This window comes from Mesoplodon bidens, assembly GCF_964165515.1.
Source record: "Mesoplodon bidens genome assembly, chromosome: 3".
Taxonomy (NCBI): domain Eukaryota; kingdom Metazoa; phylum Chordata; class Mammalia; order Artiodactyla; family Ziphiidae; genus Mesoplodon; species Mesoplodon bidens.
In genome coordinates this window covers 170722784-170745072 of record NC_138178.1, presented here as the reverse complement: position 1 = coordinate 170745072, position 22289 = coordinate 170722784, and the positions used below count along the sequence as shown (strand labels likewise).

At 43.4% G+C, this 22289-nt stretch overlaps 1 protein-coding gene across 1 annotated transcript in view; it reads right to left on the bottom strand.

The window, feature by feature from the left end:
• Window positions 1-5604: 5604 nt before the first annotated feature.
• Window positions 5605-22289, bottom strand: part of AK7 (adenylate kinase 7) — a 54640-nt gene continuing 37955 nt past the window's right edge. The window contains 7 exon segments of the mRNA XM_081230045.1: window positions 5605-5906; window positions 6208-6366; window positions 9496-9716; window positions 11938-12135; window positions 16652-16712; window positions 17144-17277; window positions 21610-21742. Of these exon segments, the coding sequence (XP_081086171.1) occupies window positions 5868-5906; window positions 6208-6366; window positions 9496-9716; window positions 11938-12135; window positions 16652-16712; window positions 17144-17277; window positions 21610-21742 (945 nt within the window). The 3' untranslated portion in view covers window positions 5605-5867.

Here is a 22289-nt window from a genome sequence, read left to right as displayed (position 1 = left end):
TTGTACGTGTCTTTTTGAAGATATAAGCAGTCTTGGGTATATAACCAGGAATGGAATTGCTGGGTCATGTGTATACCTATATTTGACTTTATTAAGTCCTCCCAAATGGTTTTCAAAGGATGAGCACCAATCTATATTCCACTCTATAGGTGGGTTCCAGTTGCTCCACATCCTCATCAACACTCGGTATTATCAGTTCATTTAATTTTGGCCAAAGGGTAGTATCATAATGGAATCTTATTGTAGTTTTCATTTGTATTTCTCTGATGATTAATGACTTTCAGTCTTTTTCAATATGCTGATTGATCATTTGGATATCCCCTTTTATGGAGTGGTTACTCAAGTCTTCTGCCTACCTTTAAATTGAGTTTTCAGTCTTATTGACTTATAGGAGTTTTTAACATATTCTGAGTACAAGACCTCTGTCATTTGTATGTGTTGCAAATATCTTCCCCATTCTGAGGCTTGTCTTTTCACTCTTAATGTTGTCTTGAGAAATCTTTGCCCACTCCAGGGTTACGAAGAATTCCTCTTATGTTTTATTCTATTCTGGAAGCTTTATTATTCTGACTTGCACATTTTGGTCTAAGATCCATCTCAAAGTAATTTTGTATATACTGTGAGGTAGAGGTCAAGGTGGTTTTTTTTGGGGGGGGGTTGTTTGTTTATTTGTTTTTAATATATAGATCTCCTAATGACCTGCCAAATTTATTGAGAAGACCATACTTTCCCCATTGAATTGCAATAGGGCCTTTGTTGTAAATCAAGTGATTGTAAATATGTGGATCTGTTTCTGGACTCCTTATTCTGTTCCATTGATCTATGTGTCTGTCTTAATTACTGTAGCTTTATAATAAATCTTAATATTTAGAGTGAAGTCTTCCAGGTTTGCTGTTCCTCAAAACTGTCTAGACTATTCTACATTCTAGGTCCTTTGCATTACCATATATATTTCAGAAACAGATGATCAATTTCTACCAAAAAGAGAGAGAGAGGGAGGGAGGAAGAAAGGAAGGAAGAAACACACTGGGATTTTGATTGGGACTGCATTGACTCTACAGATCATTGTGGAGAAAAACTGAAGTATTAAAAATATTGAGCTTTACAAGCCATTAACAGTATATCTCGGGACTTCCCTGGTGGTCCAGTGGTTAAGAATCCGCCTTCCAATGCAGGGGATGCAGGTTCGATCCCGGGTCGGGGAACTAAGATCCCACATGATGTGGGGCAACTAAGGCCCAGCACCACAACTACTGAGCCCGTGCATTCTGGAGCCTGTGCACCACAACTAGAGAGAAGTCCACGTACTGCAACAAAAGACCCCGCATGCCACAACGAAGATCCCGCATGCTGCAATTAAGACCTGACACAGCCACGTAAATAAATAAATATTTAAAAAGAAACAGTGGGGGCTTCCCTGGTGGCACAGTGGTTGAGAGTCCACCTGCCGATGCAGGGGACACGGGTTCGTGTCCCGGTCCGGGAAGATCCCACATGCTGTGGAGCGGCTAGGCCCATGAGCCATGGCTGCTGAGCCTGCACATCTGGAGCCTGTTGCTCCACAATGGGAGAGGCTGCAACAGTGAGAGGACCGTGTACCGCAAAAAAAAAAAAAAAAAAAAAAAAAGTGTATCACTCCATTTATTTCATTTTTAATTACTATCAGCAGTGTTTTTAAATTTTCAATGTAGAGGACTTATACATCTTTCTTAGCTTGTCCCTAGCTATGTTATTGTAAATGATACCAGCTCTGTATAAGTAATATAGGAATATGCTTATCCAAAATGTAGGTATATATAATAATGTCTATCAAAACTACAGGTATATAGGACCTACTGTACATCACAGGGAATTACACTCAGTATTCTGTAATAACCTCTAGGGAAAAGAATCTGAAAAAAAATATATATGTATGTATAACTGAATCACTTTACTGTACACCCGAAACTAACACAACATTGTAAATAAACTATACTTCAATTAAAAAAAAATTACAGGTATATACAGAGGAGGCTTAGCAGTGACAGGCTGGCCTACTCAGATTTGGGGGGGGGGCGGGAATTGACTTCAGAGGGCCTAATTATAAAATGACACAATGGATCAAACCAGAAATACAAGAAGTCACCTTAAAGAAAGTAAATGCCTCCTAACCTACAAAGACCTGGGAGAGTGAATATATTAATATATCTGAAAAAAGAACATGTCAAGGGGAGTCACAGGGGTAAAAATCATCGCTGCCCATCCAAACGATGTCTGGGAAAGCGCATCTTGCCGGCAAGGACTAGAGCACTAGAGCAGCTTGGCCGGCATGGCAGGGATGGATCTATCAAGCCAGCCAGCACTCATGCCTTGTCTTGGTTTTGCATTCACCAAGCACTTCTGATCATTTGGCTTCTCCTATAACCTGCTTCCAAGAAGAGAATGTACTGCTGAAGTGGGTGCCAGTCTCAGCTCACTCAACTATGTTTCTCATTGTAAATAAATTGGTACTCTGTCTTCTCTGCTGGTCTCTTAGGAGATTTGTTAAGACATGTCAGCATCTCAGGGTCCTATCTATCCTTAAACACTACTGAAATCACTCTTCTAAACTTGCATGGCTGAGGGCCAGACTCCATAGCAAAGTCACCAAAATTGATGCCACTTAGTGAAGCATCTTGGTGACCCTCAGAGTTACTTAAGTGTTCTGTCACAGCCATATAGAAATATAAATAGACTACGGACTTTGTTGAATAACTAGAGATTTGATTTAGTTCTAAAAAACATAGCTGTGTAGCAAAATTTCAGTTAAACAGCTTCATACACTGATATCTATTGTACCTCTACCATGTGCTATGCAATTTTTTAGTCTGTAGAGAGACAGAAAAACAAAAGAGAATCCCTGCCTCCGTGGAGGCTACATTTTAGTCAGGGATACAGACAATAAGTACATGGGCATATAAAATGATGTCAAGTGTCAGCAGAGAAAAGGAACAGCGTGGGATGTCATTGGGAGGACAATCCGGGGGGCCTCTCTGAGGAGGTGATATTTGAGCTGAGCCGCGGATGAAGTGAGGGTGAGCCACGTGGCTATGTGGGAGCCAAGTTTTCCAGGCCAAGGCCCCAACACGGAGTGTACTTGGCAATGAAGATTTTAGAGAGGGGGCAGTGAGGTCACATGGGGTCAGACTGTATCAGGCTTCGAAGGCCCGTCCGTGTGAGATTGGAAGGCACTGGGGAGCTTTAAGCAGATCTGACTTGTGTTTTAACAAGATTCCCCTGTTGGGATGTGGAAAGAAGTCACAGAAAGGAGCAGGCCAGGACAGTAATGTTGGAGGAGTAAGAAGCAGACAGACTTCAGATATGTTTTGAAAGTTGGGCCAATATGATGCACTGAGGCATGGAATATGGGGTAAGAGAATAAGAAAAGAACCAGGGATGCCTCCACCGTTTAGGGCCTGAGCGGCTGGAAGGATGGAGTTGCCAATACCTGAGATTGGAAATTGTGGGAGCAGCAGGTGAGGGGAAGGAAGAGAGTGATCAGGAGCTGGATTGGCTATGCTAAAGTTTGAGGGGCTGTTAGACGTTCAGGTGGGGGGAAGAGAGGGTCTCAAGGAGGAAATGATAAAATGTGTCAGATGATCAGAGAGGGCAAGGAAGATGAGGACCGAGAACTAACAATTAGGTTTGGAAATGTGGACGTCACCGGTAACCTGGCTGTTAAGAGGACAAGAATTTGGGGCCGGTGGTTGGAGGAGGATGTGGAGGTCTAGGAGGGTTTTTCCATTTGAATTGGGTTTTTGTCTTGTCTTGTTTTGACGTATGGGAGTTAGGAGAAAAAGTTTGAAGCTAAGGGTGATGATCCAGAGGAGAGGGAAAAATCAAGCTGTGAGAGAGAAGGGATGATTATAGGAGCAGAATCGGATTATGTGAGAAGAGATGGGATTCAGGGCACAGGTTAATCTTAGGTGGGAACACAGACAGTTCTCTGCAGCAGAAGGGAAGGCAGAGGTAGGTCTGCAGTGGGAGGATGTAGAAGTTCTCTTTCCATTGCTTGGGTTTTCTCAGTGAACCAAGAAGCAAGGTCACGAGGTGTAACCATCCTGAAGGCATGAAAATGTAACTATTATACAGACCAGTGATTTCAAACTGTCCAAAAGGTATTCTCTTTAGTTACTTAGTGTTTTCGATTAAAATAAGGATCAAAAAGAGTGCAGTGAAGTAAAAGAAAAATAGGTAAATGGACTTCATCAAAATTAAAAGGTTTTGTGCATTGAAGGGCATTATCAAGAGAGTGAAAAGACAAGCCACAGAATGGGAGAAAATATTTGCCAATCACATATCTGATAAGGGTCTTCTATCCAGAATATATAAAGAACTTTTACAATTCAGTAACAAAAAGACAACCCAAATAAAAAGTGAGCAAAGGACTCGAAAATAGATTTCTCCAAAGAAGATACACAAACGGCCAGCAAGCACATGAAAAGATGCTTAGTTACAACGTGATACTACTACACACCCACTAGTCTGGTAGTTCCCCATACAGAATTACCATATGACAATATTTCCACTCCTAGGTTTCTACCGAAAATGGACAACAGGGGTTCAAAGAGGAAGTTGTACTCAAATGTTCATAGCCGCTCTATTCACAACAGCCAAAAGGTGGAAACAACTTAACTGTCCATCAACACATGAATGATTAAACAAAATATGGTCTATCTATACAGTGGAATATGTTTCAGCCATAAAAAGGAATGAAGTATTGATACATGCTACAACATGAATGAACTCTGAAAACATGCTAAGTGAAAGAAGCCAGACACAAAAGGCCACATATTGCATGATTCCATTTATATAAAATATCCAGAATAGACAAACCCATAGAGACAGGAAGCAGATTAGTGTTTGCTAGGAGCTTGAGGGGAGGGGATAATGGGGAGTGACTGATTAATGGGTACAGGGCTTCCAACTGGGATGATGGAAAAGTTCTGGAGGTAGACTGTGGTGATAAGTGGACAGTATCATGAATGTACTTAGTGCCACTGAATTGTACACCTTAACGTGGTTGCAATGGTAAATTTATGTTGTGTGTATTTTGCCACACAAAAAAATAGTGCCGTTATATTCAGATTTCATTATTTAAAGAAATGAAATATATATGCCATTAAGATAAACCTAAACTGATTTCTCATCCAGTGTAATTCTGGGAATTATAGGATCTTTAGAGCTGAAAAGGCCATAGGGATTGATTGTTTATGTCTATATGGTAAAGTTAGTTTGTTAAAAATATTTAGCAACTTTCTAATTATCACAGATATTAAAAATTATTCATCTTGCTACATGAATTTTTCTACCAAGAGGTTTAGCATTCTCTCTGACTCATAGGTTGGGTGCTGACCTTGAACTCAAAAAGCAACCTTGCAGAAACCAAACATGTCTGACTTACTGTGACTCAAAAAGCATAAACTGTTCTAATTTATTTCCATTTCTAACACCACTAGTATTGAGGACATAACAAATCACATAAATTCATTAGCTTACATGTTAGAATAATACATAGTCTGATTTTCTTCATGCTATAAATTAAATTACTATAAACATTAGTGTACAGAATACTCAGACAAAGAATGAAATATTAAATCAATATTTATCCCATGAGATATGCACAGATACTTTAACAATTTACCTCTCAAAATATGGTTTTAATGAAGTAGTGACTCATTGCCATAGAGCTTTTTATAATGAATCTACTTACTAAAATATTCGTTTGCAGGGAGAATAAAAGAATTTCCCCAAAACTAGAAAAGAATTTTTTAAAGCAATTTTTCAAATTACAATGTTAAAGTCATCTCCAGCTCTGTAAAAGAATATGACATGAGATCTTTAAAATTTCACTGCGTTTCAGGATTGTTCTTGAAAAGATACTCTGCCTGTAATTGAGAAAAAAGAAAAATAAGTCAACAATTTAGAATGTACTGTTAATTTAGAATTTAGAATTAATAGTACATTAATTTGTACTATTAATGTTTACAATTTAAAAATGAAAGTGCACAAATTTTTTGTTTTCAAATGAGTAACAAAAATCTTATTATAAACTGTGATGAAGGTGTTAGAGGCTATTTCCCAAATAACCAGACACACAATTTCTCTGTCTCAACTGGCTTTTCATTTAGATTTGGGTATATTTTATTTTCAAATTGATATAAAAAAAAAAAGCCTTCAATCTCTTACCAGAAAATCAACAGGATCATCGGGTCTGATCTTACAACACTCATTCAGACCTTGCATAAGCGTTGGCATAACGTGGGTCATTAAATAGTTTCTCAAGGGAATAGACTGGGCCTCCAGTAATTCTTTTTCTTCTCTTTTAACTTCCTCTAGTTGTTTACTCTACAAATAGAACATTCGGGGGTGCAATAAATAGATGGAAAAAGAAGAACGGTTTCATAGGACTCACCCCAGAGTGCACTAGAAGTAGACGCTGCTATAAATGTTCATCATGTTATGATAAAGATGGCATTTCCAATTGACAAGGAAAAGATGTAAATGGTGTTTTAACAACTGCCTAGTCATATAGAAAATAATAAACTGGACCCCTACTTCACTTCTTCTTTTTTTTCCAGCATGATTTATCTTTATTATTTATCACCCCTTTTGTTCACATTCTTTTTTTTTTAACATCTTTATTGGAGTATAATTGTTTTACAATGGTGTGTTAATTTCTGCTTTATAACAAAGTGAATCAGTTATACATATACATATGTTCCCATATCTCTTCCCTCTTGCGTCTCCCTCCCTCCCACCCTCCCTATCCCACCCCTCTAGGTGGTCACAAAGCACTGAGCTGATCTCCCTGTGCTATGCAGCTGCTTCTCACTAGCTATCTATTTTACGTTTGGTAGTGTATATATGTCCATGCCACTCTCTCACTTTGTCTCAGCTTACCCTTCCCCTCCCCATATCCTCAAGTCCATCCTCTAGGATGTTCACTTTCTTAATTACTTAGGCAATCCAAATCCCTCTAGGACAGGCAAAAAGATGATGATGATGATGGTGGTGGTAATGATGATGATCCTACCTCACTTCTTAAACCAAAATAATTTTAGCTGCCCAGATGAATCAAAGTGAGAGAAAGAAAGAGAGAAAGAAAGAAAGGGAGGAAGGAAGAAAGAAAGAAGGAAAGAAAGAGGAAGGAAGGATCACAGAATCATAGAAGTGCTAATAGGGACTTCCCTGGTGGTCCAGTGGTTAAGAACCCACCTGCCAATGCAGGGGACATGGGTTCGAGCCCTGGTTGGGGAAGATCCCACATGCCGCGGAGAAACTAAGCCTGCACGCCACAACTACTGAAGCCCACGCACTCTAGAGCCTGTGCTCCACAACAAGAGAGGAACCACAGCAATGAGAAGCCCTCGCACCTCAATGAGGAGTAGCCCCCACTCGCCGCAACTAGAGAAAGCCTGCGTGCAGCAACGAATACCCAACACAGCCAAAAAAACAAACAAAAAAAAGTGCTAATAGAAAGTCTCGAAGGAATTGATCTGGTGGACTTGTGTTATGCTCAGCATACAGCCCCCCTCTCTCAGGACTAATAATTCCAGATTTCCTTTGAGAAATCTCCCTTCTCAGTCTAGTGGATTGGGTGGGATTTAAGCCCATCAGTCCAGCCCACTCCTGGCCATGGACATTAGTTAAATGTGCAGCCAAAAGACAAGAAACAAGATAAAGATATGTCCCCCACTAGGGATTGAACCTGTGTCCCCTGCACGGGGAAGCGAGAAGCCTTAACCATTGGGCCTCCAGGGAAGCGCCAAGAGGGAAATTTAAAAGTATAGAAAGGGATAGGACGTGTTATGCAGTGGGGCAGGTGTTGAAATTTTAAATATGGTGTCCAGGAAAGGCCTCATTAGAAAGATGACTTTTAGCAAAGACTTGAAGCAAGGGAAGAAGTTAATCGCACAGATGACACGTTGTTTAAATGCACGAGATATTAGAGGCAGCCAGGTCACAGAGGACCTTGGGGGCCACAATAAGGAGTTTGGACTTTCATTGAACAGTGATGAACAGCCTGTGAAGAGTTTAAACATAGAATGGATGTGGTGAATCTGTATTTTTTTTTTTTTTTTTGGCCCTGCCAAGAGGCATGTGGGATCTTCCCTGACCAGCGATGGAACCTGTGCCCCCTGCATTGGGAGCATCGAGTCTTAACCACTGGACTGCCAGGAAAGTACAGATCTGTATTTTATTTTTTGTTTTTTTAAATAAATTTATTTATTTATTTTTGGCTGTGTTGGGTCTTTGTTGCTGCACTGGGCTTTCTCTAGCTGTGGCGAGTGGGGGCTACTCTTTGTTGCAGTGCGCCATTTTCTCATTGCGGTGGCTTCTCTTGTTGCGGAGCATGGGCTCTAGGCATGCGGGCTTTAGTAGCTGTGGCACGCGGGCTCAGTAGTTGTGGCTCGTGGGATCTAGAGCGCAGGCTCAGTAGTTGTGGCACATGGGCTTAGTCGCTCCGCGGCATGTGGGATCTTCCCTGACCAGGGATGGAACCTGTGCCCCCGGCATTGGGAGCACAGAGTCTTAACCACTAGACTGCCAGGGAAGTCCACATATGTATATTATTTTTTATTTTTTGTTTTTTAAAATAAATTTATTTATTTAGTTATTTATTTTGGCTGCGTTGGGTCTTTGTTGCTGCGCCGGGCTTTCTCTAGCTGCAGCGAGCGGGGGCTACCCTTTGTTGCAGTGTGCCATTTTCTCACTGCAGTGGCTTCTCTCGTTGCGGAGCATGGGCTCTAGGCGTGCGGGCTCAGTAGTTGTGGCGCACGGGCTTAGTTGCTCCGTGGCATGTGGGGTCTTCCCGGACCAGGGCTCAAATCCGTGTCCCCTGCATTGGCAGGCGGATTCTTGACCACTGCACCACCAGGGAAGCCTAGATCTGTATTTTAGAAGGATCACCTGGCAGCAGTGGGGGAACAGACTGGAGATGGAGGGTGGAGCTGGGGAGACCAGCCAGAAGGCACCACATCGTTCTGGCACCCTGGTCAGGAGAAGGGAGCCCTGCAGGTGAATGTGAGTGCTGTTTTAGGAGGCAGAACAGATAAGACTCAGTGATTTGGAGAAGAAGGGTAGAATGAGGCTGACCCCCCAAGTTGGATGGGTAAATGGAGGAAAACCGAATGAAATCACCAGGTTGACAGGCAGCAAATGGCAGACTTTTACAACGATGTGTATTGTTAATGCTATGTCAATGGCTAGTTGTTATTATTGTTATTATTTACCCTAAGCAAAAGACCGGGGCATCTTTTAAAAAATGATACATATGAAAGAAATCTTAAAAAAAGAAAAAGAAATGGTACATATGACAAAACAAACAAAAACAAAAAAACAACAACAAAATGTTTGGGGTATTTCTGTGACATTTCTCTATTAGCGGGATGGGAAGCGCGAGAGGCCGGAAGGGTCTTGCCAGCCCCACCCCCCTACCCACTCCCCCGCCCCGACGCATGCGCACACACTCACCCACTCCTCCCAGCGAGCTATCCTCTCTGCGGTCTCCGCAGCCTCCTTGTGCTGTCGCTCTGCCTCCTCCATGGCCTCCTTGGCCAGCCGTTCCTCGGCAGCCCTCCGCTCCTCTTCTGCCTTTTCTTCATCCGTTAAACCATAATTGCGAGGCTCCCCAATCTCTTTGATGAGCTGTTTGATAGCAAGTCTGTTCTGAGCGTCTTCGAGTCTTCCTACATCTTTAAAAGCCAGAAGAGAGGAAGAGAGCAATACAGACTTTTATAATCTGGTCCTGGGGCTTCCCTGGGGGCGCAGAGGTTAAGAATCCGCCTGCCGGTGCAGGGGACACGGGTTTCAGCCCTGATCCGGGAAGATCCCACATGCCGCGGAGCCACTAAGCCCGTGCGCCACAACTACTGAGCCCACGTGCTGCAACCACTAAAGCCCACGCGCCTAGAGCCTGTGCTCTGCAACAAGAGAAGACACCAATGAGAAGCCCGCGCACTGCAACTAGAGAAAGGCCGCGTGCAGCAAGGAAGACCCAATGCAGCCAAAAATAAATTAAAAAATATATATATATATAATCTGGTCCTGCCTGCAATCTATTCTGAGTCCATTTTTGGGAAAATTCTATTACTGTAATCTTGTGATGGTAGATTGTGTAAATTACCATATGAGGGTTTCCTTTTCTAGTTACCAGCACAGTTTAGAATTTCTGGTCTCACTGGCAAATATCAGACTGGTGTCTGGGAGTCACAGGGAGCAAGACTGGGTCTCTGGTCTGAGCTGTGACAGTCGCCGCTGATTTGAGTGGATGGATGGGGGTGTAGACCTCCTCAAAAGGAATGAGTTCTCCACCCCGGGAAGCATTCAAGCAGAGACTGAGGCACCTCACTTGGGGGTTTCCACAGAAGGAAGTCCTGTACTTGGAGGCCGGGCTGGGTGACCTCCAGGTTTCTTTTGTTTTCTGTTTCTGAGAATCAATGATTCTAGGACACTTTTTTTTTTTTTTAATTTATTTTGGCCGCATTGCGTCTTCATTGCTGCACATGGGCTTTCTCTAGTTGTAGCGAGCTGGGGCTACTCTTCGTTGCGGTGCGCGGGCTTTTCATTGCGTTAGCTTCTCTTGTTGCAGAGCACGGGCTCTAGGTGCGAGGGCTTCAGTAGTTGTGCCCCGTGGGCTCAGTAGTTGTGGCTCGCGGGCTTATTTGCTCCGCGGCATGTATGATCTTCCCGGACCAGGGATTGAACCCGTGTTCCCTGCATTGGCAGACGGATTCTTAACCACTGCACCACCAGGGAATTCCTGATTCTGGGATTATTATTTTCTTTTAATTTAATTTAATTTTTTGGCCGCACCAGCCGGCATGCGGGATCTTAGTTCCCGGACCAGACCAGGGATCGAACCCGTGCCCCCTGCAGTGGAAACATGGAGTCTTAACCACTGGATCGCCAGGCAAATCCCTAGGATACATTTCCAATTCATAAAAAATTAACTGTTTCAGTTAGCCTACTTGAATAGAAAAAAGTCCAAACTCCAGAATACGTGACTAATGTTAATATCAAGACCAAAAGGAGGAGAAGGAAGAGGAGGGGGGAGGGCAGGGGAAGAGAGGAGGAGCTCTAAGCCTCCCAGGACTCCAGTATCCAGATGCTGTCTCAGCTGGTTCTGGAGGATGAAGAGAGGCCTCGGGAGGTCCCAAAGGTCAGCCTGGCTGCTAAGCTTCCACCAGGCTAGCGGTTTCTCACCAAACCCAGAGGAAGAAGAGGTGTCAAGACCCAGAAAATCAGAAAGGAAGTTCAGGGGTCCATCAAGCCAAGGGGAGGAGAAACAGCTACAACAGATCGGATTTGGAGGCAGGGACAGTGATGATGGAGGTGAGGTTGATGAGAGATCGTATTCACTGGATGCTCGCTGGGTGCTCAGCTCTGAGTTAAGTGCTTACAGGAAACAAGAGGAATGCGATGAAGAGCTATTTGATTTCTGAGTAGCTAAGGGGCCAGCTGGCTGGTCTAAAGGCCAGGAGGGGCTCTGTGAAGAGCACCAGTGCCCTGCAATGCTATGGGGACAGGACGCTGCCCCCAAGGATACTGGGAAGATGGCCCAAAGCAGCTGGCAGCAAACCGCATATCTTTGAAGTGCCCTTTAAAAAATGCCAATTTGGTAAAAAATTAAAATTAAAATTAAAAATTAAAAATTAAATAAAATTAAATTTAAAATGCCAATTTGGTATTCAACTTCATAATATATCCGCATGTTTTCATATGGCAATAACACCCGCCACACCACCAAATCCTCAAGTAGACAACTCCTCTGTCTTATCCTGTGACTTCCCAGGCACATGGTTATACCGACCCGCCCTCCCCCAGCCCTATGAAAGCGTGCACCCAGTTGGCCGGGGGTCCTGACCCCGAGCAGTGTTGCTCCACTTGCAGGTTATCCTTGAGTTTGTTTCATACCAATATGTATCAGATGAATTTCAAGTTCATCAAAGTAGTTGAGGACAGTCTCATCTTCAGTGTTGATGTCCCGGTAGTTGCTCAGAGCCCGGAGGAACTGGTCCTGGCTGTAGTGGGTCCCCGCCACGATGCTCTCAGGGAGATTCATCACCCGCTCCTTGAGGAACTCATCGGAGGCATCCAGTGAACAAACGAATTCTGGAGAGAAGGAGAAGCTCGTGGGTTAACACAGTGACTGCGGAGCTCGCAAGCAGGTGCTGGTGGACGGGTCACCGCTCGACCGAATGTCTGGTTACCAGGTGGGATCTCCTGTCACGGCAAAGGGCCTGACAGGTTGGCCTTCTTGCTGCCTCTCATGGAGGACAGATGCATGCCCATCACCCATGTTTCCAGAGACCACACTATGAAGCCCAATCAATGGGCATTTTGTGAGATCTATTATTTTTCTTTCCCTTCCTTCCTCCCTTCCTTTCTGCTTTCCTTCCTTCCTTCCTTCTTCTTTTTTTTAAAATTAAAACAGCAGAAATTGTAAATGCAAATCTCTAATAACCCTATGATACCTGTCATCACCTTGCCACTTTTCCAGTACAATATCACAGGCTCCCAAAGAGACTCAAGGCTATGAGGGAAATGCTTTCATGGCTGATTCGCCAACTTCATAAAAATAGAGACCCTCCTGGGATTTAAATTTTCCATGAGTTGAGCTCTTCCCTCACTTCATGCCATGGGCTATGAAACATCTATGTTCAGTAAAACATGGCCAATGCTTATCGAATATTTGATACACGGATCATATTAATGACAGTGATCATTTCACCCACCTGCAATTTTCTTTTAAACTGTAAAAGCAGCTGTTTCTCCAGCGCCTAGCACAAATTCAGTGGATATTTGTGGAGTGAATGAATGAATGAGTGAATAATTAAAGTGTAGATCTGTGTAATAAGCTTTCTAGGCGAGTTACTGTTCTCAGCTGTTCTCAAGAGGACCAGAGTACCCTGGTGCCCAGATCAGTAGCCAGGTGTATTGAAAATAACTTGCTGCCTATAAGAGCCTGGCAAAGATTGGGACTGATTTAATTTTTATTCTAAAATTGTATTGGTTTGCCACATAAAAATGCCATTCTCACTTAACTGCACTCTAATAAGCTTTCTTTTTTTTTTTTTTTTTGTGCGGTACGCGGGCCTCTCACTGTTGTGGCCTCTCCCTGTTGCAGAGCACAGGCTCTGGACGCGCAGGCTCAGCGGCCATGGCTCACGGGCCCAGCCGCTCCGCGGCATGTGGGATCTTCCCAAATCGGGGCACGAACCCGTGTCCCCTACATCGGCAGGCGGACTCTCAACCACTGCGCCACCAGGGAAGCCCTTAATAAGCTTTCTTGAGCGGGTGAGAAAAATAAGTGTGTCGGGTAGAGTCCATAGTGGGGTGCTGACCAGGGGGCGTGGAACACATGTGAACTTCATCTGCTTCGTGTGAAAGCAAATAGTGAAAACAAAGGCTGAGGACAGAGCTTACAGAATAAGATCTTATAAACTCATAATCATTGTCTGATATTACCACTCTGCTGACCTATTTTACTTTAGTTTCAATGCTCATCTTTTACCATTTGATTTGCATGAGTAGCTATATTTTTCAAAAGAAAGAAGACATCTGGAGCCCCACATGCTGGTACTGTACTTAAATTGAAATTATGTCAATAAATTCACCAGAAATTGAATCTATTTAAGCTCTATGATCTCAGACATGTAGATCAAAACTTAATAATTCTGTTCATAATCTAAGAATTTCATGATGTAGTACTGTATCTTTTTTTCCAGTGATTGGGGGGGATGGAAGATTCTAGTTAATAAAATATTGCAAATAATAAGTGATATACTTGGCTTCTAATTTTCAGAGTTTTAATATGATGATATATATTTCCCACTAGATGATATATTTTTTAAAGTCCTTTCTCTTTTGTGATTCAGAAAGAACTTCCAGATTTTGCAGTATCTCCAGATAATTATTCAGGACATCTACTGTCTTTGAACTGGCTGACTGTAGATAATAAGGAATAGATTTCTGCTTGGTGAGATTGTATACAGCAAAGAGGTCTATCTGGAGCCATGTGAAAAATCTACGTCTTAACACATTTTTCCATATTCGTCACATAGGTATAGCTTTAAACTTGTCTCCTTCAACTAACAGATCTGAAAAGAATCAAAATGGATATACGCTAACAGTGATAAAATGCAATGATTTATCAATGAGAGGTAATACCACCTAGGACTGAATTACTGTACAATGAAATATTTCATCATTCAAATCAAGCACTGATGCTGATATTAAGCATGCTTATTATTTTCTGTATCTTAGGATGTTTCTGCTTACAGACCTAGGGAGAGAATGCCCCTCCCAGGGCTACCTCTGTTTGTTTGTTTGTTTGTTTGTTTTTGCGGTACACGGGCCTCTCACTGTTGTGGCCTCTCCCGTTGAGGAGCACAGGCTCCGGACGCGCAGGCTCAGTGGCCATGGCTCACGGGCCCAGCTGCTCCGTGGCATGTGGGATCCTCCTGGACCTGGGCACGAACCCGTGTCCCCTGCATCGGCAAGCGGACTCTCAACCACTGCGCCACCAGGGAAGTCCCCCAGGGCTACCTCTGAAGACAGTAATCAATTCACTTGAAGTGAGAGCAGCCTCACATATGCAAGCCAACCACGCGCCCTTTATGTAACTCAGATAACAAAAGCCAATATTTCTCCTGCCTTAACTCATCCCAGGGCCAGGACCAGGCAACTAGACACCAAAGCCCACTGCAACTACTCACACTAGTCAACTCTCTAAAAAAGCTGTTTACTCCGCCCTGCTTTGCCTTTGCCATGGAAACCCCAAGAAGGGCTGTGTCCTAGACTTTCGCCTGCCTCCTGACCAAGCCTGGTGCTTCCCCATGTGGCCCTGCATGGCTGCCACAGTTCCTTCTCTGGGGAAATGTGAGTAATAAGTTCTTCTTTCAATGGCATTAGCCTCACGTGTCTCAGTCACTGCCACAGACTAAAATCCCTCAGCACAAATGAGACAGTGATGTGATTTCTTTCTGGAAGATAGAAAATAATGACAGTTTCTAGAAAGAGGCTAATTGAAAAGAACAGACTAAACATTCCAAAGAGATTACATCTTAGACATGTTTGGACCTTATCCGACAAAGAGAGGGCAGCCCAGTGGATCAGGACTAAGAATAATGCAGCATCTTACCTCTTGTGTTTCCATTTTCTTATCTTAGGGAGGGGTTTCATTAATTCTGGTTTTTGGAGGCAGTGGCATGAGAAGACCTGAGTTTGAATCCAAGCCCTGCCGTTTACCAGCGAAGTGGACTTGGATTAGTCTCTGGGCTTCAGGCTCTGGATCAAGTAAACAGGGGAGTAATTCCTACCTCACAGGCTCGTGGAAAGGCTCAATAAGCTCTCATCTTGTGTGGTGCCTGGTGCGTGACAGATGTTGGGTTGGGGTGACTTTTATCCAGCTGCCTCGGGGGAACAGGAGGATTTACCATGGGGTTTTCAATGAATGACTGTTGCCCAGAAGTGATCAACTCTCATAAACTGGACAGACCTGGTTATTTAGACTAATCAACTTTACTTTTTAACTTTTTCTGAGGCAAATACATAAATTAATAGGAAATCTAAGACAGCCCATTCCTCCGGCATTTCGTGTTCCTGCCTCAGGCAAACAGTAAATATCCATCCTTGAGGATGACTGCTCTCTGATGGTCTCTGCTTCCAGGAGCTTCATCACAAGCTGTGCCTGGACCAGGAGCAGGAGAGGATTACAGCTGTGAACCGACTTTCCTGGGGACTTTGACACAGTGAGCAAGCAGGCCCTTCCAAGTCACAACCTTGGGCCAAGTTCCTGAAAATAGCTGTTCTTGTATTTACCATATGACCAAAACTTGATTAAACCTCATGCAAACTGATAAAAAAAGAAAAAACACCTTTAAAGTTCATGGCAAAGTCACAAGAAATGCCCGCTAAGTACTCAGCAAATCCTTTTTTGTGGAATAAGTTGTTTATATTTCTCTTTCAAGGGTATGTTGTGAAAGCTCTGTGTAAACATGTAATAGGATAAACTTGCTGTGGAGTTAGGGGACCGAGCAGCTTTTTCCTGCCCAGTCTCAATTCTGGATTCTGAATGTCCTCCAGAAAAGATTATGGCATGGCTAGCACCTGAAGCAGAACAGAAGGGAGGGGCAGTGATCGAGTCCCTGGGGGTCTTGCCAACTGACTCAGAAGCCAGGACACTGTACAGCACAGGGAATAGAGCCAATATTTTATAATAACTTCAAATGGAGTATAATCTTTAAAAATCGTGAATTACTATGTTGTACACCTGAAACTTATATAATATTGTAAATTAACTATACCTCAATTTTTTTTAAATACAGAAATAAAAAAGTCAGGGCACCAACAGATTGGCTAATCTTTTGCTCTCTTACAGGAAGGAACAGCAGAAATGAATGCTCTCAAAGGGACTTCTGTCCATTTCAGAATTTTAATATCCCTGATATTTACCCCCAGTGAATTCTTTAGTTTGGAAGTTTGATTTTAAGTGTATCCTTTTACTTTTTTCCTAAAACAAACAAACAAAGCTATTTTATTCACATCAAAAAGATTGTTTTGGTACAAAAGAGATATTAAATGGCATTCATTTAAATATGACCTTGGAGAAGTCTTTTAAACTTACCAGGTATGATTAATTTATCAAAGGGAACCATTTTGCCTCTGGCCTCTTCCTCTTCCTCTTCTTCTGGTAAAACAAAATATACATCGTCAAGTTTATTACATGTTATTACTAAGGATAGTGCAAAAAAATTTAAATATTTCGGGACTTCCCTGGTGGTCCAGTGGTTAAGACTCCACGCTCCCAATGCAGGGGGCCTGGGTCGATCTCTGGTTGGGGAACTAGATCTTGCATGCATGCCGCAACTAAGAAGTCCGCATGCTGCAACTAAGAACCGGCCCAGCCAATAAATAAATAAATAAAATTATTTTTTAAATAATTAAATATTTTAACTAGTAGTCACTAATGAAAACTAGCCATAACTAAGAAAGCCTGCATTTTAAATATAGTCGCTCCGATTTTTTTTATTTATTTTAATTGTGACTATAATTACTCTGAACAATAAAGCTGTAACTTACTTGAATGTAAACATTCAAAATAAAGGTAACACCCACACTTACTGTTGAACAGGTCTTTGGCTTGATCATAGGTCTTTGGGAATCCATCCAAAATGTAACCTTGATTCTTGCAAGGCATGGATTTTAGCTTTTCTTTTATAAATCTAATTATATATTCATCTTCTAGTCGACCTAATAAAAAGAAAAAAAAATTACTGTGCAGTCACATTCTACATAACGAAATTGAGTTATTTGTAGTGAGGTGGATGGACCTAGAGTCTGTCATACAGAGTGAAGTAAGTCAGAAAGAGAAAAAAAAATACCGTATGCTAACACAAATATATGGAATCTAAAAAAAAAAAAAAGGTCATGAAGAACCTAGGGGCAAGACGGGAATAAAGACGCAGACGTAGAGAATGGACTTGAGGACACGGGGAGGGGGAAAGGTAAGCAGGGACAAAGTGAGAGAGTGGCATGGACATGTATATATACTACCAAACGTGAAATAGATAGCTAGTGGGAAGCAGCTGCATAGCACAGGGAGATCAGCTCAGTGCTTTGTGACCACCTAGAGGGGTGGGATAGGGAGGGTGGGAGGGAGGGAGATGCAAGAGGGAAGAGATATGGGGACATATGTATATGTATAACTGATTCACTTTGTTATAAAGCAGAAACTAACACACCATTGTAAAGCAATTATACTCCAATAAAGATGTTAAAAAACTTTTTTTAAAGTAAAGTGATCTCAAAAATTCTTGTGGGGCTTCCCTGGTGGTGCAGTGGTTGAGAGTCCGCCTTCCGATGCAGGGGACACGGGTTCGTGCCCCGGTCTGGGAAGATCCCACATGCCGCGGAGCGGCTAGACCCGTGAGCCATGGCCGCTGAGCCTGCGCGTCCGAAGCCTGTTGCTCCTCAACGGGAGACGCCACAACAGTGAGAGGCCCGCGTACTGCACACACACAAAAAAAATGTCAAGGGGGACTTCCCTGGTGGTCCAGTGGTTAAGAATCCGGCTTCCAATGCAAGGGATGCAGGTTCAATCCCTGGTCTGGGAACTAAGCTCCCACATGCCATGGGGCAACTGAGCCCGCACCCCACAACTAGAGAGCCTGTGTGCCGCAACTACCGAGCCCATGCGCTCTGGAGCCCACGCGCCGCAACTACTGAGCCCTACTGAGGGATACACTGATATCAAAGGACAATTTTTATTTAAACATTCTATCTTCAATTTTCAAAAGCTTCGTTGGTAAGGAAAGGCACATACTCGGAAATCTAGCTTCGGCCCCCTCCAAGGCATCCTTTGGTTTATTTCAGGCAGTGAGCTTTGCCATTCATTTCTATCTGTTTTAGAAATAAGTGTTCATTATGCCGGAAGGGAGCTTGAGCAGCAGTTTATGATAATTATGGAATGTGAGGACACAAAGGGCCGAGCCCAAGCGCCTTTTGCTAGAGAACTGTGACCTCCTGGAGATACACTCGTGATCTTGGCTGGCGGCGTTGAGCATCTCGGAAGGGGACGGTCACTTCTGTTTTAAAGTGAATGAGCACAGCCCTGCTGGATGGCCTTTAAAACACCACACTGCTTCTTCTTCTTTTTTTTAAATTTTAAGTCTGCCTTTCAAATAACAGTAATGTTTAAAATGCTAATATTAATGCATATTCATAATTACTAAAACTTGGTTTAAAAACAGAGAGCTGTAACCAAGGTTTTTAAAATAATCCATACACAGTAGAGACACTACGCTATCAACATAAAAGTTGATACGTTTACATACATCCCCCCCCCCCAACTTTTTATTTTCAAACTCACAGCAAAGTTGAAAGACTAGTTCAATGATCACCTGGAATCCCACCAACCACTGGGATTCTGTGCATTCTAGTGATTTCACCGAGTCCCCATTTTGGCTGAACAGTCAGGGGCCGACAGGAGTGGAATCATGAATAGAAAAGGATACGGAGGTGTCTCACTGTGGGATTGTGAGATCTGTCTTGCTGGAATCCTTAGAATCACATGATGACACATTGGTTCACGTGAGGGAGAAGTGTACTAACCTCTGCATCCTCGTCCTGTGAAATTTCTACATAGGTTAATGCCATGGGTTCACAGGTGTTATTTTGTTTCAACATGACCTGGGTCCGTGTTTCTAGTTTCAGGTAAATATGAATAGGAAGGAGTTTGGGACAAACTTGAAGAAAAAAGTACTTTCCTAAGGTAAAGGGGACTGACTGCGCCATCGCCATCTTGTAGGAAGTGGGTGGGAGGGCAGACTGACAGGAGGCAGGTTTGCCTCCCTCCCCGTTCCCCTCTGAAGACAGAGGCTGCTGACCCAGTTTGGCCTCTCTTGCATCTGCGGGAAGAACAGACTCTGCTGCCAAGGACAGGCCCTTCTTGAACTTGGGTGATGCAATGACTGCCCTCAGCCATAATTCTTGTTCTGTGTGGTCACCTCCCTGGACGTGAAAAGAGCCCAGGCAGTACTTCACATCATCCTGTTACACAAAGTCCTTGGATAAGACTTTTGGGTCCTTGCAGAGACCAGTTATATGTTCCTGTCAGTAAATGCTGTCCCATGTTTGTTTCTGGCCCTACACCCCAGGCTTACAAAGTATGTACACATGGCCATATTCACCTGTGGATTCCTAAAACTCCCAGTCCCCTGCCCTTTCACGTGGCCTTGCCAGACTTCCTTCCACAGGTGGCCTCACAATGGAGTGTCTTATTTTGTTTTTTTCCCCTCTCCCAAAAGGTAGGACGCTATTAAACTCTAAAACCAAAATAGTGATTCCCCAGTGTCACACGCGAGGCAGGGGCAGTGTCATATCTCAAAGTGTTGATCTGCATTTTTCTGCGTACCTTTTCCTCTGGGCAATTGCTTTGGGATTCCAAATTCCATCTCCTCCTGGCCCAGCCCACAGCAAAGCAGAAACCCAGACTCAGATGATGAGCTGGTTTAAGTGAATGCTCAGTGTATGCAGACAAAAACATTTTCTCCACCCCATAAGCTAGATTGGAGTGGCCTGGGGGAAGGAGAGGAAAAGGGGTAAACAGGACTTCAGAGGAGGGTGTGAAGGGATTACTGCTGACAAGAGCAGCTGGGAAGACGACTGCCTGGAGGGACAAAGGGTGGGGTGCCAGAACACCTGAGAGGGGAGGGCGGGCCAGAGTGGGGCCCCAGGGGAATGCAGTGGGCGGTCCTCAGGGGGAGGGGAATGCAGTGGGCGGTGCTCAGGGGGAGGGGAATGCAGTGGGCGGTGCTCAGGGGGAGGGCCAGTTTATACCTCTGTCCTTCTTCCCTGACCCCGACTGGCCCCAGCCCAACCCTGGAGGATCAGAGACAGCCACCAGCAAGATGGGAGAAGTAAGAGGCAGGAAACCAAATGTGCTTGAGAGGATGGGAGGTGGGGAAATTCTCCATTGAGTAAGAGTCCAAACTTGCTTACACGTTGGACTGGTTTATAGCCAATGCCAGTATTACCAGTTTGATGGAGGTTCTCAACTATCTAGGTGTAAGAATGAAATGGTTTTGTTTTTCTCATAACTGCTGCTGACTGCTTTCCTGCTGAGTGGCAAGCTCCTTTAAAGACATCTCAGTTCAAAACTTCGTTTGTGATTATTTGATTGGAATGGACTTCTGAAAGCATGAATAAACAGAGAGCCCACTTAGTTATTATCTAAGAGCTGCAGTGGGACCAGCCTGAAATTCCACCCAAGGGTGGGGAAAGGATGAGTCCAGAGTTTGAGTTTAAAGGGACACCTTACTGGGATGCCTGTGTTCAGCAAACTGGTTAAAATTACCCCGTGGGCAAGAATATTTTTCTATTTATTTGTATTTCTTCCTGAATGAATTAATTATTGGTCCAAGTTATTCATCCATTTTTTTTTCTCTTCAGGATTTAATGATTTTCTAATTAGTTTGCCTGAGCGTTTTATGCATGAAGGCTATTAACTCTTTGTCATATTGGTGGCAAATACTTTTTCCTGATTTGCCCTTTGCCTTTTAATTAATGTTTTTTGATGCTTTATAAATATTTATGACTACACATTTGATTGTTTTAAAACTTAAGTAATTCTTTCCCATCTTATAACCAATAGTCAACAAAATGTTAATGAGGGGGCTTCCCTGGTGGCGCAGTGGTTGAGGGTCCGCCTGCCGATGCAGGGGACACGGGTTCGTGCCCCGGTCCGGGAAGATCCCACATGCCGCAGAGCAGCTGGGTCCGTGAGCCATGGCCGCTGAGCCTGCGCGTCCGGAGCCTGTGCTCCGCAACAGCAGAGGCCACAACAGTGAGAGCCCCGCGTACCGCAAAAAAAAAAAAAAAAAAAAAAAAAAAAAAAATGTTAATGGGGACTTTTTCCCCCGGGGTTGAGATAGTGAATGATTTTGTGTGTGTGTGTGTGTGTGTGTGTGTGTGTGGTTGTTATAATTTCTGTACTTTACTTTTAATAGCAAACAAGTAGTTTTTTATAACAAGGAAATAAATCCCACCGTTACAGAAGCAGTGCAGCGTGTGCTGTGCGGTTACCTGCATTCTGCTCCAGGCTTTCCTTGATGCCGTCCAAGAGCTCCTGAGCATCCTCCACGGTCTCCTCTTCTCCCTCCTCTTCACCTTCTTCTTCTCCTCCTTCCCCTACATCCTTCGGTGTAATGATCGCCTCCTACATACCACAGGGATATTCCAATCAGATGATGCCCTGCATTGATTGGCTGCTCATAAATCATCTGGTGAGTGATCCTGGAAAAGGCTGGTACCCAAACAGGGGAGGTGTTCAAGGACAGCTGTGCAAAAGTGGTCAGGATGCGCCTATCTATCTACGAAGACAGATAAGAGCCTCGGGGGTTTTCTTACTCTATTTTAGGAGAATAATCTATTTCTGTGCTAATGCCAGAACTACTTAAGAATCAATCAATTCTAGGAATTCCCTGGTGGTCCAGTGGTTAGGACTCCGAGCTTCCACTGCAGGGGGCCCAGGTTGGATCCCTGGTTGGGGAAGTAATCCTAATCCTGCAAGCTGCATGATGCAGCCAAAAAACAAACAAACAAACAAAAAAGAATCAACACTTTTCCAAGTATCAGGTTGGATCTTACTTGGGGGACACACATTTTGTAGAAATCAAGACTTTTAATAATCACCTTTGGAAATGTACTTCAGTACCTCCCATTCCCAATAAAATGATAAGAAGTAGCTATTTGGGGAGAAGGAG